Below are 19,177 nucleotides of genomic sequence, written 5' to 3'. Positions count from 1 at the left end.
CCATGGCAATAGAACCGTATCTGCATACACAACAGTGTCAGATAAATACTGTGAAGAATCTTCTAGAATCAACTGAGGTTTCTGAAAAATGCTAGGGACCAACAACAGGGTTTCTTAAATGAATGCATTAAGAACAAGGAACTTGAGAACATTGGTTTTCAAAATAAACAAAACAAAAGCCATGTATTAGGCAGTGATATAGAGCCCTAAGGCAGAACTATTCAGCTTCAATTTTACCTCACTAAGTAGAGATACCATTAGCCTTTATAAAGCAGTTCTCAGAGCTCAGTTATATCCTTGGCTTAGAGCTCTAGGCATTCTGTAGTGCAGCTACCGTCTAACGATGTTTTCCACCCTCCTCCTTTTTTCTACTCTACCTCAGCCTTAGACACATCCTAGATCAAGATCAGAAAGTGAATAAATAAAATCTTCACATTTTCTAATCTTTGAAGATGGTTAGAAATAAGACCTTTTTAAATCTGCTCCATAAGATGAGCTAGGAAAAAAATCAGCAGTATCTCAATACAAAAACAAAAAAAAAGAAAAACCAGAGTAAAATCATAATGCGCCACAACTAAAATGATGACTGGATCTTTGCAAAAGAAGGTGACTTCAGAGAGCCCAGTTTGTTGTGAATACATTGTAAGGGTGATGACCAAACATGACACACACGTTTATAGGTGTCAGGAGGATAAAAGATTCTAAGGTTTGGCTTGTTACAATTGCAAAGACATAATGCTCCTCCAAAACATAAAGATGCATTAAAAAAATCAAAGCAACCAGTCTTAAAATAGCCTGGAAAAATATCTAAATCTGTTTTGTACCCATTAGAATAAGGATAATAATCATAAGGCCGAGAGAGAAGTCATTTAAAAAGAAGAGTGGCCATAACCCAGGAATATCATTATCATAATAACCTAATAATTCAGTGTCATTTCAAAAACATAATTAAGAAAAGTGATAAAGAATTGGGACAGCATACACAAAGCAAAATAGTGGGGTAAAAAATTGAATGTCATGATTGGAAACTCTTAGGGAGGTAGGCACTTATGAGGAACCAACTGTGAAATGTCTTTTTGTGGTCTGTATTTTCATTTTTTCTTCCAAGAGAAATACTTGAATGGCACAAACAATCTATTTTGATCTGAACCCTTGGGGAAAAATTCAAATATATTAAGCACATGATAGAACTGAATGATTCAGGAAAGAGATTTGTGTTAGTCTGATTTTTAGGTGAATATTTAATAATGTCTTTCTTTGCACAGACAGTTGATGATGACGTTCTACCATGAACAGTACATGCGCTTAGAGATGTTTCTTCTAGAAGTGATGGGTTCGTGTTGATAAAGGCACATTTTTGGGGCCATCATCTCTGAGAAAAGTCAAAAAATACTTTCAAGCCAGCTAACCGAGGGTGAGGGAGGCTGGTGGTAGCCCTAGAAGAGAGGAGCATTGAAATTGTGGAGGGTAAAAACCATTAGTTAAAAAGTGGACAAGATGCTCTAGAAATACAAAGTAGAATGGGCCCCCTGAGCATTTGTTTGCTCCTGCATCTGAGGAGAGAGAGAAGGAATGTGGTGTCAGCCTGTGAAAATGTAAAGACCTTGTCACTTTTCAATGGCTTCCCACTGAGCATAGAATAGCATCTCAAATCTTCATCATGGCCCAGAGTACCCCACAAGGTCCACCAGTGCTTATGACTGCCTGTTCATCTCCTATCATCCTCACCTGTGCTGTGTCTTGCCAGTCCTGAAACAGGATAAGACTTCTCTCACTCATGTGCCCTACAGCCTTTGTGTCTATGCTCTTGCTCTTCTTTCTGCCAGGAGGACACTTTTCTCCCAGACCTCTGCATGGCTGACTTTTTTTTAACTCATTCAAGTCTGGGCTTAATTATCTTATCACTCCTTTGAGGGAGCATCTAGCAGGAAAGGTTCCTGAGAGCATTCTCAGTTGTCTGAGAATATTTTATATCCTTAGGGCTAGAACCATGCCCGGCACATAGTGTGCACCAACCATGTGATGGATGAAGATGTTATCTGATGAGAGGTCACTGAGGACATCATTTCCCTTTTTCTAGAAATCATAGTTCAAATGCAACTAAGATCATATCAACTTTTTTGGGGGAAGCTATATCAATATGCTACTATTGTTGACCCCATTGTCAATTAAATTCCTGTATGGCTTTCCACAAAAATCTTCTCTTTGCCATGGTTGCCACCATTTTAAATGTATAAATAAGTTTTTGCACCCAAGGATGGGACTTGACTTTTATCAACAATCAGCTTTATCTTCTTATCGTGTATCAATCATGTATGTATCTCTTGCTTTTCCTGAAGCTACCTTGTCACTTACTCTGCCTCCATATTTCACATACTTAAAAACTTGATCAGCTGGATTTCTATGTTTCCCCCAGAAAGAATGCAGAAGCCCCAGGGTAGCCAGTCTTCTGGAAATCTCAGAATTTCCTTTAGTCAGCACATGGAAACATTTTTCAGAATTCAAAGTAATTTTGGAAACTGAAGAAGTCAGAGATAAACTATTTAATAAAGAGCAAGCAGCTCACCTGTAAATTTATAAGATTAGGGTAAACAAACTACGTACAGGTGCAGTTCAAGAATTGAGAATGCGTCATCATTTAATAAGTCAAGGGCGGAACAAGCATTCACATTTGTTATGATGAACTTCTCTTTCAGTTTCCTAGCACATTTCTTGAGCACAGTGACAAGGATGGTTACTTGGAATAGCAACCAGGAAGCATGGTTTCTAGTTCTACTGGGTAGCCAACTGATGAAATAAACTCACGGAAATTACAAATTTGCAAATCTGTAAAATGTGGTTAAAAATGCTTACTGATACACCCATAGCTTTGTAAGACCCAAAACTGGAAAAGACTTTTTGAAAAACAGAAGGTAATATTCATCAAATCTTTACAATATATTTGCTATGGCCTGAAGTTCTCTAAATCTCTATGCAGTCTGAATTCTGAACCCTAACTTGTACAAAAAGTCCGTAAAATATTGAGGTGGATTTTTAAATAAATATACAATTATATACACCCAAATGAGTGTGGCTTTTTCAAAATAATCACATGGGCGGATGTTGGCACTGCTCAGAATAATTTTGTAACACCTCTTTTTGAACTGTTTATTAAAGTCAGTTTATGAACTGACAGAAAAAGAGACACCCGACTTTGTATATCTCATTCAGTTCAACAACCAACTTTGTTCACTCAATTTGGCTCTCTTTAGCTTTGTTTACAGGAAATCAAATCCATTCTCAAAGTATGAAGAGTGCTTATTGATGGTATTCAAAATACATTACCTCCCAAAGTAACTATTTCTAACAGTTTTGGATGGACAAGTTATGAGATAGTTATTTAAAAGCCAGTTGTGTACAATCACAACTCATTTCAGGTGGTACTGATAAACTGCAAAGTTTCAGAGAAAAGCAACAAAGAAAATACAGTGTTTAGAAAATAACACGTGAAATAAGACTATCTAAACAACTGGGATTTTTTTTAACCTGAAGAATGAAAGGATAAATAGTAGTTTAAAACTTTGGTCAACCAGAGGAAGACTTTGATGAAATGAAATTATTAGTTATCCATATCCCTGCATACCGTGCAAAAAGGGACAGAAAACATAAAGGATCTGATCAGACTGGAGAAAAAATTTAGCCAAGGGAGTTTATACAAATTCAGAAATTTCATAGTTATATCTGCAAACAACTTAGCTCACTCATGGTTATTTTCTAATGTAAAATAGCCATCGTGTGATACTGTTACTTTTTTCTTATAGTAAAACTGTCTTTCCAAAAGATTAGATTTAATTTCAATTAATTTCCTTTGAATCTAGATGTTAATCTTTCTATCAAGTGGAGAGCATGTAATCATTCGAAGGCCTAGCAGGTTTCCATTTAATTTCCTCTATTTGCTTATAAACAACATTGTTGCACTGGAATCAAGATGCTTTTCAAAAATTAAAACCTCTTCCATTAAAGTAACCTTCCATTAAAGTAATTTAAAATAATGTAATAATTGACACAGTAATTAGAATTTCATTGAATGGATACTAAGAGCATATTTTTTCTTATATATTATTCTAAGATTATAGAGTTTCTATTTTTTTAAATACCCACTTGCAAGTCGTTCTTAAAATTGTAAATGAAACTCTCATTAAAGCTAGGAAACAAGAAACTGCATAGTGGAAAGAAAAATATGTCTATTTTAACAAGCTATGTGAAACAGTTCCAACGCCATTTAAAATAACTTTACCATTCTTCCTTCCTATATTACAGCCTGACTTGAAAGTGAATGATGATGGGAGAAAAAATAAGAAATCACTGAATAAATATTTTCCACCTACCCAATGAAAATTTAGAATATAGTAAGGAAAAGTTTTATCACCTAAAGACCCCCATCAATATGGTTGAGGCACTGATGTCTTTCTGTGCGTTATGACCAAGAGAAGATGTCACTAAGGCATCTGTACCTATGTGGAAACAGTGTCATCACGCTGCTTCAATTGCTTCTTTTTCTCTAGTTTTAATAAAATAATACATTTTCTGATCGCATTAAAAAATTCCACTTAGCTTGAACTAGCTCCATTGGAGCAGCTTTGATTGTTGCTAAACATTGATTCAGTTATCTGAGCCCAGTGAGTGTCTGTCACGTGACTATGACTCTTCACAGCAAATGCCCTCTATGTTCCTTCTTTCTGCGGTATTCCAGGATTTTCTATTATCTTCAGTAACAAACCCCCACAAAAAAAATGAAATAAAAAAACCCACCCATACAATCTCAATGAAGGCGCAGGTCATAATTGTACATGAATGAACTGACGGTTTCCTAAAATTTTTGATCTTCTGAATCAAAGTCCTCAAGAGATTGAATTGTAATGGCAATATCATGAAAGTAAATTACAGAAACCCATAGTCATTCAGTGAAAAAAAGGTGGTATAGTACTTACGTTCTTTATCTATATACAATACAGGAGAGTGAATATTTAGTGATGAAACCTATCACTGAAAGTAACTGACTCGGTCTGGGTTTTGGTTACAATAGAAATCCCTAGATAGTTTTTTATTAACAGCTATTGTAGACTAGTACTTAAGTCAGAGGAAGGGGATATAAGACTCAGTAGGAAGGCTTGATCTGGGACCAAGAAACTAAAATTAAGGGAAAAAAAAAAGCCAGTGTTAATTTATTAAAGTCTTCTCTTTAAATTGTTTTAAAATGGAATTATTCAAGTTATTTACCTACTATCCTCTTCATGAATAATAACTAACAGCCTAAGCAAACTTATTTTCTTCCTAGTAGCCCCTCAAAAGATTTTAAGACCTTAAGAGTTTATGGAGAGTTTAAGAATAGAATTTAACAAGGAAGTATTTATAAATTTCAGTATCTGAAATTTATCATTAATTTTCATCAGTCCTTTTTATAGCTCTAACTTGCATATTCTAACAAATGAGAGCCTATCAAGTAAGATGAAAAATCAGATTTCAAAGATACTAGAATCAGTTAAATAAATTAGAAGTCAGTTGAGTTGACTGACAAAGTCATAAGAGCAGCTATCCAAGAAACAGACCTATAATCTTTTTTTTTTAAAGATTTTACTTTTCCTTTTTCTCCCAAAGCCCTCCAGTACATAGTTGTGTACTTTTAGTTGTGGGTCCTTCTAGATGTGGCATGTGGGATGCTGCCTCAGCATGGCCTGACACGCAGTGTCATGTCCGTGCCCAGGATTCGAACTGGTGAAACACTGGGTCGCCGAAGCAGAGCGCCCCAACTTAACCACTTGGCCATGGGGCCGGCCCAGGCATAATCGGTTTTGAACCTTACTTCTTGACTAAAGTGTTGCATCTGGAGTGAACAGTCATTTTCACTCCAGAGTTGTACTAGGTAAATGATCTGGAATACCCAAATTACTCTCTAGTAATTAGTTTTCACATTCAACATTCACTAAAGCATTTTGAAGGTGGAGTTATTGGATGTTTTATCACTTAAATGTTAACATCCTTGTCAAAGCAAGCTATACAATAAGATAATAGAAATAAACAGCACCACTGAGAAATGATACATTTCTAGAAATGGTAAGAAGACTTCAAAAGCAAAAAACTGCCCATTAAAATGCAACATGAAACCTGAAAAGGCATTTCTGTTTATAAACTGCAATGTGATCTACAATATTTTGTGATTTTTATATTTCAGTTAAACTCTAAATTAGCAAAAATTTAAGCAAGTGATATTACAATCTAAGTGTCTGTTTCAATAAAAATTTCCCTGATTCACCATCTGCAATTTTTTATACAAATGTTACCTTTTCAATGAGGCCTCTTTTTTTTTAAAATGTATTTATCATCCTAGATACCAGACAATAAACTTATGTTTTATATTTATTATATGTTATATCTCTCCCCTCACAGGAATATAAGCTTGAGAGGTAATGGACTTTTGTCTGTTCTTATTCACAGAAGAATTCCAAACTCCTTGAATAATGCTAGGCATGTAGTGGGTTCTCAATAAATATTTATTGAATGACTGATTCTCTGCAATGCATATTGATTAACAAGGAAGGCATGTTCTATCACACTTATCCAACTTAGAAAAAAAAGTCTAGCTTTCCACTTTTGAAATGTCAGTACTTTTTCTAAAGTCAATAGAAGGTCATAGTTACTGAATTCATTTAAAACTGAATTTGAAATTACTTTGAGTATAAATCCTTATTCCAGTAGTGAACTCACTTATCTACATAGTCTATATATGTGTATCAAGAAAATCAGAATCAAAATATTTATTTTTGTCACTATTTCTCTACCCATTACTTCTCTTTCTATACTTCAGTGTATCAGCACCATCACCCTGATACTGAAATACATTTTATTTGTCTAACCATGTCTTGTGAAAAATGCATTTTATCAGGACATAATTCACTTCTGAGTAGAAATAATTAGAAAGGTAGATTTGATAGTTTCCACCTGTAGATATTTAAGTGGATGAGCTCTTCAAGAGAAATATCCTAGAACCAGAGAAGAGGATTGAGTTGGGCAATAAGAGCCAGTGAACAAATGGCATCAGAGAAGTGGGAGGGTGATAATGGAAGGGCTTAGGGCCTTGAGGAGTATAAAAAAGATCTGACCTAATTGTTAGAGGAATTTTATGGGAATTTTTTTTTTAAAAAGATAAATAAAAATGGATGCTGACTAGCACCCAAGGCCCAGCTGACATTAAACATTGTGAATTTGGAGTAAGTCCAATCGGCAGAGTTACTTGAATTTCTCTAATAATATTCAGGAGACTGGAAGTGTAGAAAATGAAAGGTTAGATTAACCCAGGACTAGGGTGTGGGACGGTGAAATTCAGTTACAGTGGAAGATGGAAATATTATACATTCTCCACCCCACTCAAATGCCAAGCCAAAATTCTAAATTCAAGGGTTTTCCCACTCACAATTGTCCTAAATATATCTTAATACTGATTTTAGTTCATACTTTAGCTAAAATTGCTTTAAAAATATTTTCTGGTTGAATAAAAATCTGAATCAAGCTAATGGTAGAATTGATACATAATCTGTAATTTTCTACCAGTAAAAGGCTATGCCTGGAACTTTAAATTTTTAACAAAATCATTTGGGAGCCAATATTTTACATAGCTGGAAAGTCTCTGGGCCATTCCTAGCCAGAGCTGAAGCAGTAGTCCTTTGGCAGCCACATTTTATATCACGTTAACCCTTTCATCCTCCCTTTACAAGCTGGTTAAAAAAAAAAAAACCACAACTCAAGAACATTCAACAAATTCATTCAACAAATATTTAGTGTGTTTCTGCTCCACAGAAAGCAGTTAATACATCCAGCGATCAGTGTTTTATGATGGGGCCTGGCAGGAAAAGACAAATTGAACCAAACAGTTTTCCTCTTTTGAAAATCTGAGCCAAGAGATATTAAGCTAGTGAGGCATTTCATTTAGAAGTTGGAGCTGAAAAACTACCATGTGGAGTGGGCCTAAGAGTCATGGCATAGGCAGAAGTTCAGAGGAGGCAGAAACAAAGAGTCAGCTATGGAGAGAGAAAGACTGGACAGAACTATAAATTCCTTGGAGGAAGAAATCACATGGCCCACAAAAGAGAGATGGAGAAGGTCTCTCCCCAGAACTGCCCCACTGGTTCCTGAAGTTCCAGTTTCCGTTTCCATTCACGTATAGCATACAACTGGCTTCAGCTTCTTCAGGTAGTTTGAGTGATTCTCTGCTTTTTGATACAAGATGAGCCTAAGTACAAACTGTATTTTGAGTGATTATTTCACCACATATTTTTATGAGACACATACTACTCTACATATATTTACATACTACAATCCATACACTGAGTACACATCTGTACTCAGAACAAATCACGTTGATTTACTTTTCTAAATTTCTTCTCTTCTTTGAATCCTTACTCTAAGGAATTAGCTGCAGCCTGAATATGTAAACCTTGAGTAGGCAGGGAAGACCTGACTATCACTAATATTCCCACCTAAGAGGTTCTGGGAGGGGGACAGGCATTGTGACCAATTTGAAGAGCATTGGCTTTACAGTTGGGAAAACCTTAGTTCTGAGTTCTGCCTCTAGCACTGCTTATGTAACTTTGACTACACAACTTTCATCCTTCAAGTCTCAGTTGATGTTAATCAAAGTAGTATAAAACTATGTCCCTCTTGGGTGTATGTGGAAATACTGTATGTAGCAGCAGCTAGAACCAGCATACGATACACAATCAACCATCGTCACCCCCTGTATGACTTGTCCAAGAACACAGATTTGAAAACGAGCAGGCATCTTTTCAGGGACTCACTTAAAACCCACTTGTATCCTCTTGTCCATGTATTTCTCTGTGTTTACGAAAATAAATTCAGGTGATATTCAAGCCTAGACATCCACTATATCTTCCAGAGTCTTCTTGAAGATACTGCTCCATGTTCTTCTTCCTTTCCTGATGTCCTAAGGTACCTTCTTTTATCATTTCCTTTCTTCTTAAGGAACTTCCTTTAGCCATTCTTTTAGTTATGGTCTCCTGGCAATAAATTCTCTTAGTTTTTCTTAGGCTAAGAATGTCTTGATTTGCCTTTTATTCCTGAAGGATTTAGCACTCTGGGTTGATAGTTCTTTTCTTTCAACAGTTGAAAAATGTCCCACTTCCTGGACTTCATGGTTTCTGAGGAAAAATTTGTTTTTATTAGAATCATTTGTTCCCTGTAGGTGAGATGATGTTTCTTCCTTGCTTTCAAGGTCCTTTTCTTTGGTCTTTAAAAATTTTCAAAAGCTCGACTCAGATGTGTTGTAGTATGGGATCAATCATATTTAGGGTTCATTCAGCTTCTTGAATCTGTAGGATTATGTCTTTTGAAAAAGTTGAGAAGTTTTCAGATATTACTTCTTTTTCTTCCTCTCCTTCTCTGACCTCTCCTCTGGCACTCTGAAGACATGAATGGTAGATCTTTGGTAATAATCCTACAGTTCCCTGAGGCTCTGGTTCATTTTTTTTTTTTCAGTCTTTTTTCTCTCTGTTGTTTAGGTTGGTTAATTTCTATTGCTCTACCTTCCAGTTGACTGATTCTTTCTTCTGTTCTCTCAATTCTGCTGTTGAGACACAACTGAGTTTTGCATTTTAGTTATTGTAATTTTCAGTCTTGAAATTTTCATTTGGTTCTTTTTTATATCCTCTGTTTATTTGCTGAGACTTTCTGTTTTTCATTTGTTTTAAACCAGTCTATAATTGCTTGTTGAAGCAATTTTATGATGGCTATTTTAAAATCTTTTTCAAATAATTCTAACATCTCTGTAATCTTGATGTGGGCATATATTAATTGTCTTTTTACCATTCAGCTTGAGGTCTTCCTGAGTCTTGGTATGATGAATGATTTTCAGTTGAAACCATGACATTTTGGGTATAGTGCTAAGATACTTGTGAACTTATTTAAACCTTCTGTTTTAGTTGGCTTTCTTTGACACTATCCTGGCAGAGGAAGGAGAGGATGCTGCCTCATTATTGCTTAGGTTCCCCACTTGGCCTCCTTTGACACCTGAGGGGCATAGCTCCTGGCTATTGCTGGGAGAGGAAGGGAGTTCTGGCTCCTTACCAGGACTCCACTAACACCTTCCTGGTTAGGAGGGGTAGAAGTGCCTTGTTACTGCTCCCACTTGGCCTTCACCAACACTATGGGGTCACCATGGTGGTGGTGGAAGGAGAGCCGTCTTGTTACCGCTGAGTGGTGAGGAAAGTCCTGATTTTTCACTAGACCCCCTCTGGAATTACCCCAGTGGGGAAGAGAAGGGCCACCTCATTACTTTCAGGTAGGGGTAGAAATCCAGGCTTCCCACAGCAGGGAGATTGTTATTGCCCAAGGGGGTGCTGGGCTGCCTTGTTACCGCCTCGTGAGGGTAGGAATCTAAGACCTCACTTGTCCTTTGTTTGCGTGGACGGGTGCAGGGCCACAGTTTTTATCTGTGGTGTTTGGCTAGAGTAGAGTAGTTATTGTCTAGAAGTTTCCTGTCTTGCTAGGCTGCATTTTCCTGGTTCTTTGGATAGAAAGAGCAGACTTTTTTGTCTGAACTTGTTGTTTCTGGTTTCTTTGGATCCAGTTCTGGGATATATGAGGCAAAAAGAAAATCCAGGAAATACCACCATCTTGTTCCTTGGGTCCTGAGGGCCCTAGCCAGATCCTTCTCTCCACTTTTCAGAGCCTCTTTACGTTAGTTTTACATATAAAAGATTTTTCATCAAACTTACTCAGAAGCATAGGGATAAGCACATCTACTCCAGCTTCCTGGAAGCAGAAATCTGCCTCCATTAGCATTTAGATACATGTTATTTCCACCTTAGATTTCATAAAAGGATGTTAACTCTGATTATCAAATTGACAACACAGGATATTTGCACTCCACTTCCTTGCCAGAGAATATAAGTGATGCTAGCCTCTCTGTTTTCCAATTACCATCAATGCTACGTAGTAAGAAGTCATATTAATGGCGGATTACCTAAGTGGTCATGGCCTAGTCATCGCGTAAAAAAATTTTATCCCTGGGTCAGGTCATACCATCCAAGCCTTCCTATCTGGCCCCTGAGAGAAACGCTTATGCTATAATGCGTCAAGGCACTGTACTGGGCCTATGCTGAACAACATCATAAAATGCAAGTGTATAAGCAATAAAAATTAAGTAATTTTAATGTAGTGGTGCTATTAAGAGTACAGTGCACTATATCTCAAAGTATCCCTTCATGAAGACAATGGAAGAATTTCCCTCAGGTTTGTACCATAAGAAGCTGAATGATCAATTTATTTCTATATTTTGAAAGGTATGAAGCCAGTAATTTCCTTGCTTTAGCTGTCAGGAAGTTCAGAGTCAAGTTTGATAATCCCTCCAGTACTTCATGGCATAGATTTCGTATATTGGCCTTACCTTTGACTTCATTTTATATTTCAACCAAGATTTTACTTTTACCCAGATTTCCTCATGTATTTGGTTTTAATCTAGTAGAACACTAGGCATTTTGGTACCTAATCTCCTTTATGTTAGAAACGGAGAGGTGAGTGAATACATTTAAAAAAGACAGATGGTTTGTAAGCCCTCAGTAGGACAGGAAAGGAACCTCAGGTTTGTTCTCAACTCACAACAGAAACTTAATGAATGCTGCCATCCACACTGCATCTTTCTCAAGAGATCCTACGAGAATATATTTGTTGTCACATAATTTGCACTGCAATTGTTAGATGAAGCTTTTTGAAGGGACAGACAAACCTAAATACTACCTGGAGGACAGAAGCACCACTGTGGAGAAACTGAAGACCACTTTCAGCTGAGTCAATTCCACCAGTAGCCAAAATGGGAAATCCAGGTAAAGCACGAGCAATGGAGGTCACGGCTCTCAAAGCAATAGGTCTGATTGCTGTGCCTACAGAAAATGAGAATGATCAATGTTAGCATATTGACCACTTGACCATATTGCCTTATAATCCCTGTTCTATGATGGCAGTGTTGTAGCAGACACAGTTCAGATTTCTTTTTCTCTATTTAAGACATATACATACGTAATATATAAACATCATTATGTTTCAAAGTACGTTAATTTGTAAATAGATGTGTATTTATTTTCAGGACTCATGCTATTATCACATGCAGACGTGTTATGCAAGTGGGTACAGCAACCCTAGAACTCTCATATAAAATGCATGCATATTATAATTTGATATACAGTAGTGTATAAAAGATTCTCTGGAACAGTCAAGCATCTGTTTTAAAAAGTACAAGGAACAGCAGATTTTTAAAAAGAAAAACAATCATATACAGTGCATAAATAGACATACAGCTCTGTTATGTTTCTGCTAAGTAGAAAGCAGCTGGTGTGAACAGAGATATGATGAAAACAAGCAAGGTGCTGATGAACTTACAGATTCCATATTGCTTTTTACATGCATTTCCCACAATTTGATAAAACATAGTGAGCTTAACCTAACTATCTACAGATTGGAAAGTTTTAATCACGTTCAAGAGAATTTACAAAAATTCAGTGGAGAATATGTGTTTAATTTTTTTTATTAAGATTATGATAGTTTACAACCTTGTGAGATTTCAGTTGTACATTATGGTTAGTCATGTTGTGGGTACACCACTTCACCCTTTGTGCCCTCCCCCCATCCCCCACTTTCCCCTGTGTGTTTAATTTTTTATACTTTATTCAGCCAGACATTACCAATGTATTATTCCTTAATTGTAATGAAAACTGCAAGGGTGGACAGAACACTTTGGGGTCATTTTTAAAATGATTACACTGTACTAAAGCTGCTTTTGACTCTCAAGGGTTAACACATCCTGGAGTAAGTTAATGCTTTCATAACTTAATATAATTTGATATTTCTGGTGTATATTCATAAGCTAATGGTCTTTAAAGGCATTTTCTGAACTAAAAGTAGTTCTATTTGTGGAAGAATTTTACATTGCCTCAAACCAGGGCTCCACAAACAACACAAGCAAGCAACTAGTAAAAGTAGCTTCAAATGGTGAGCACTTTATCATCACCCTCATCACCACAAGCATCCTCATCAGCATTATCAATGTGTATTTATGGAGTGTTCACCTCAAGGAAGCACAAAGAACTTCCCTTAAAATCAGTGGCTTTCTTTTCATCCCGTTCATATCCATTTCAGATAAAATTGAATTTATGTGTAACTGATGCTTTTGCACGCAACACCAAAAATGTTTGTGGAAATGTCTACTTATTGCTCTCACACTTAAAAAAGCTTCCTCTAGATATTAATGTTTCTTAGTTAAGAATGCTCAATGCTGACACTTCAGAATTCCATAACTGACATTTAAATACAAGGCATTAAGTTAGGGCAATTTAGAAACTGAACATCAAGATTCTATTTCTATTTCAAAATATTTATCAGTGACTTCTTCTTAGTCTGTATGTTCTAGCCATAAAGAAGGCTAACACAGTGGACAGGAGAATGTGTAGCAGAATACACACCCACACCCATCCCCACATTTATATCCACAAATCTTTAGCTATACTAAAAAGAAATCTAAGTGAGAATAAAAGTTAAAGGAGAGTATTTTTAAGGAAATCTGTAACTTAAATACACCTTTTAGATAGACGTACAGCTATCTGCAGAATATTACTGACATGTTCAATACATATTAAGCTGATGGCTTCTTTACATACATATTACTTTGAAGTAATAAAGAAATATTGGGATTCTTTTTTTTTTTCTTATTTAGTTGACCCTAGAGAGTAAAGGAAATTTGAGCTAAGCAGATAAATAATTTATTTCTAAGTGCACTGTTAGAAGACTATCATTAACACTATGGGGTAAAATTTCAAAGTGGTACACAGGGATTTGGCCACATATTCCAATTGATATTAATGGACATCAAATGGCAAAATCCCAGAACACGGCTTTGAAAATTAACCAGCTACACTTAAAGGGCAACATTATTACACAGGTGTTAAAAACATCAGCAAATCCTCAGCGGCATTTAAAGATGTTCAATTAGGTCAATAAGACATTTTCTATTTCATGTTTTTCTTCCTTTTCTAAAACTTTCCTAATCTACCTAATGAACATGAAAACCTTTCAAACTAATAAAGGGATCTTTTTAAAAATTAAGAATAATTATGTTCTCTGAGGAAATGTGATCCAAAATAAAGAAATCGATCCTTCTGTTGCTGAGTAATAGTAAATTAAGTTTTTATCTCCATTATAAATTCCATTTGATTAGTTTTCTTTGTAGCTCAAATAATTTCATATGAAATATTATCTATCTGTTCTCAGCATTTTTATGGGGAATAGGTTTCAAAAATGACTTTTATCCATTGTGTTTCTGCAAGGAAACTGAAAGGATATAAAGTATCTGAGTTGTTATATAGAAATTTCTTTTTAGTTTTAAAATGACAGAAATGAAGAAATAATAGGTTCAACATAAAAATTCTTTCGATGTAAAGAAAATACATATATCAATACTACACAAAGCTGTACATATGCCAATTGAAACACATAAATATTTCCAGAATCACAGTTATTGAGAGAAGAATTTTTAAAATTTTGTCACTGCTACAGTAATTAACAATTTTAGACAAAGACTAGGAAAGAAGAAGCCAGTTTGAGAGGCTCGAGGAATTGAACGTGGACTCTACCCTTAAGGAAACAACAAGGTGTAAATCAAGAAATTGAAATCCTATAAGCTTAAATGAACTAATAGGCAACGCACAATTTAAACTAAGCCCTCATCTACATGGGGTGGCCTGACGAGCCTGATGGGAAATTCAGTTACACCAAGCCATTCTATTTCAACTGTGTGGAATGCTCCAATGAAAATCAAGCCATTCTGAATCCCCAGATTTTTAAACAATCTGCAGTTTCGAACAAACAAACAAAAAATGAACTGGACCTTTGAGTTCCAACATTGCTGCCAAGAGTTCTGATTTGTACTGAAGTAGCCTTAGCGGAAAAGCAGGTGGACTAGACTGAGCGGTAACTTTTGGAACCTAATCAATCTAGGCCTTCCTTATCGTCACGTCTTAAAATGCAAATCAGTGTGCTGAACTCATAGATCTCTGATAAACTTCACAGAGCATTTTGGATTGATTTATGCTCTAGAAAAACATTTTATTAAGCCAGAGATTTTTAATTATAAGTTAATCAATCTGATTTTGATGATTTTTTTTCCTTAAGAAAATACTATCACTTGTCAAATATTATTTTAAACCAAATTTCAAAAATGCTATTAGCAATAGTATTATGTATTGATATGTAAGTATTAATGTATTATGACTTAATCATGTTCTTTACTCAGGCCTCATTTGTCTATTCATCTGTCCATCCAAGAAATATTTATTAAGCACCTATGCTTTTCTTTTAAAGATTTTTTTTTTAATTTTATTTTTCCTTTTTCTCCCAAAACCCCCTAGTACATAGTTGTGTATTTTTAGTTGTGGGTCCTCCTAGTGGTGCTATGTGGGACACCACCTCAGTATGGCTTGATGAGCGTTGCCATGTCTGCGCCCAGGATCCGAACCAGTGAAACCCTGGGCCGCTGAAGTGGAGCACCCCAACTTAATCACTTGGCCACAGGTCCGGCCCCATACCTATGCTGTTTTTAAAAAAAGATAATTGTATCTGAATGTGAAAAGTTAACAAGAACTATCCCACTTAATCTGTGTCCTAATCATATTGTCACCCAGGACAGATATCCTAAACACCAGCCCTGATGATCTTAGGAGGTTGTTTCAAGATAAATAATATGAGTCCACTTATTCATTCTGCACAGATGTTCTCCTAGGAAAAACTCACATTTATTTAAGCATCATACATTTTAAAAATACTGCTAATATGAATTTTAGAAGGAAGGCAATTTCAGGATGCACTAGTTACAACATCAGACAGACAACAGGGCCAACTGCTTAGGTTCAAATTCTACGTCCACTGCTGACAGCTGTGTGACTGTGAAAATTTCTTAATCTCACTGTACTTCTGTTTTTCCATCTATAAAATAAAAAAATTATAATAAAAACTCCACAGAGTTGTTTTGAGCATTAAAAGATTTAATATATATAAAGGGCTAGAACGTATTAAAAATTGTACAGGTGTTTGCTATTATAATCGGTACTACCCACGAACACAACTGATTTTAGAGGGAGCATTTATTTAGTTTACTTTGACAGTGCCTTCTATATTGTTGCTGTGTGTTTAGTAATGCAATGAACCCATTTTTTTATCAGAGACAAAAGCATAATGTCTATGATGATAGAACGTTTTATCTTCCAAAACCTTAGGAGAACCACACATCTCCCCTCCTTTGGCTCTTTTCCTAACAGCTCTCATTTAGCCCTGTCATAATGTTGGTAAGATTACTTTAACTGATTCCAAAGATAAAAATTTCAAAGGCAGACATCAATATATTTAAGAATGTTTTTGAGAATTAAAAGATACATGCATGAAACCAATATACAAGGATTTTAATGACATCAGAACTCAAGTTTATTGGTGAAAAGGAGCCAGAGCTTTACTTTGCATGACTAACTCCTTGAAGAGAAAAGGAATTTTTAATGGGTAAGATAGTATGGAACATATGCTTATTTTGGATAACTGGAATTTTGAATAATTGAGTTTAATTCTGTTTGTTTTTTCCCTAATCATTTGACTCCTAGGACAGCTACTGTTACACAATTAATTGTTAGAGCTAAGTCCACAATAAACTCCCTGATAATAGCTCTGGCTGGCAATAAAAGAGAAATTGGGTTATAATACTCACTCGTGCTCACTGTGTATACAAAAAGAAAATGTAGTTTTAATTTGCTTACATTAATTAAAATATAATGAATTAAGTGGATAACAAATTCATTAGAAATTGAACTTTGTTTAATTGTTAATAGTTTTAACATCATCCAGAAGAAAGAAAATATTAGCAAATCAAGAATTTCAAGGATTCAGGAGTTGAGAGATTGATTTTTATTAAATACACATAAATCAAGCACCAAAAAATGTATGCTTTACTAAAACAAGTTTAAAATGTTAATGAACTAGATATACTGATAAATATGTGAGGCACAGCTATTTAAAAATACATCTTTACACATGAATTAAAGTCCTCTGAGAAAATTAGCATAATTCAGCCAGAAACTGATGAACTAAAAGGATCCAGGGTTATATGTAGAGATATGAAATCTAAAGAGAAGAAAGGGGAGAAAGAAAATCAATTGTTTTATGTTGTCATTATTTTAGTTTTATCGGAAAAGCTTTTTGGCTGTCTTATGAAAATGTTTTAATTTTAGTTGACTATTTCAAGATTTTTTTCTTGAGTTTTCATATGTTCATGGCTATGCTTATTTGCTTCATAATATATTCATAATACGTACAATACATATGTGTGTGTGTGTGTGTGTGTGTGTGTGTGTGTGTATGAAATAGCTGAGTCTCAATAGTTGTCTTCAAATATTTGGAGGATAACCACGAAGAAAAGCTTCATCTATGCTTTTCTCAAAAAATAATTGGGACCAATGGTTAAGGACACATTATTATTTTTATTACTGTTATTTTGATCATTAATTTGTCGTGAATTTGACATCACAAACAGCTACATTGGGATGTCCCTATCCCATGAAGCAAGATGCATGTTTGGCAGGTAGGATGCCACAGAAAAGACCTCTGTACTACAGGAAATATTAGATTAGATGATGTCTTTCAATCCAAAATTTGAGGGTACTATGAACTTTGTCATGGTAGTTTAAAGAGCAATTTTACACACTCTGTGGTTTCCCAGCAGATACCAGTGATGAAGTTAACTTAGAAAAGAATCAAGTATGAGTTAAAATGAAATTTTAACATTAAATACAATCAATATAGAGACTCCTCTCTTGAATGCTTTCTAATTGCAGGTGTTTTCTAAGTGTTTTTGCATACATTGTCCTAACGACATTACTGCAGGGATTTTCTGTCCCCATTTTTATAGATGTGTAAACAAGACTCAGGAGAGAGAAAACATCTCACCCTCAAGATCACTGTTAGAAAGTGTGGGTCCAGTATTTGACTCCAGGTCTACCTAACTCCCAATACCATGCTCTTAACCACAATGCTATACCTCTTCTTCTTCCTTATTTTAAATGTTTGGACATAAATTAAGTTACAGAGAGAGGAGTTAATAATTTTTAGAACTAATAAATATAGGTCATCTATGTATGACAAAGCCAAGAATATTAGCATTATATGAATTGTTGGCTAGGAATTAAAGCTGTAATAGTTAGTAATTGTTATAACTATAGTGATCATATAACCTAATTTTCCCCAAGACAGTCCCAGTTTATTATACCTGTGTTTATTTGTAATTACATGATATAATTATAAATAGCATCCCCTTTCACTCTAAAAGTATCCCAGTTTTGACGATGAATTATAATGACAATTACATCCAGGAAGTATAGGACAAAGGTAATTATGGAAGCAAAGTGAACTTTGATTCAGAACAAAACTGTAATCTATGAAGAGCTTACAAACTACACTGTCCTAGACTCAAAGGATGGCATGAAGAGATAAATGTCTTCAAATTTGTTATTAGAGGGAAAAACATATGGCATTCATATGGGATATCTAGGCATAATGAATCTATATGTTCTTTCTATTTTCAACCTGTAGGTGGCCACCACAAGCTACACTTATTAAACAACTCATTAGTAGCATTTTCAATACTGTCATCTTCAGATAATTAGCAATTTATTTAAATAACCAATTTCTGTAGAAATAATTGCCATGAAATGCCCTGAACCTACTTTTTTATAAACTATAATAAAAGTGTTAAGATAATCCCTGACATTTGCAAATGCCATTAGTTCACCTTTCCTTTTGATAGTGCTGTGGCATTATGTTTAAACAATTACCCGATAACACAGCAGTTTAATGAAACAGTGCAGTAAGCACATTCTTCAATATGGCCAGCGAGGACACTCAGGTTTAGAAAGAAATCCAATGTGCAGACGTGTTTACACAGAGGAAAGATGCACAGACAAAAGAAAAAAGATTATTGAAATAAGCACATTATTGCTATTTCTAACTTGGTTTAGTTTTCATAGTAGATGCTACAACATATGTACTCTCTTTGGAAACAAGAATGAAAAGTTTTGTAAATTGGCTCATATAATCGGCTGGT

General features: G+C 35.2%; 1 protein-coding gene across 1 annotated transcript in view; it reads right to left on the bottom strand.

Moving 5' to 3' along the window:
* Window positions 1-19,177, bottom strand: part of DPYD (dihydropyrimidine dehydrogenase) — a 773,365-nt gene that overhangs the window by 133,513 nt on the left and 620,675 nt on the right. Inside the window, exon 19 of the mRNA XM_070592141.1 lies at window positions 11,788-11,930. Within this exon, the coding sequence (XP_070448242.1) occupies window positions 11,788-11,930 (143 nt within the window). The remainder of the gene's footprint in view (window positions 1-11,787; window positions 11,931-19,177) is intronic.

This window comes from Equus przewalskii, chromosome 24 (assembly GCF_037783145.1).
Source record: "Equus przewalskii isolate Varuska chromosome 24, EquPr2, whole genome shotgun sequence".
NCBI lineage: Eukaryota > Metazoa > Chordata > Mammalia > Perissodactyla > Equidae > Equus > Equus przewalskii.
This window is presented reverse-complemented; position numbering and strand designations above follow the sequence as displayed.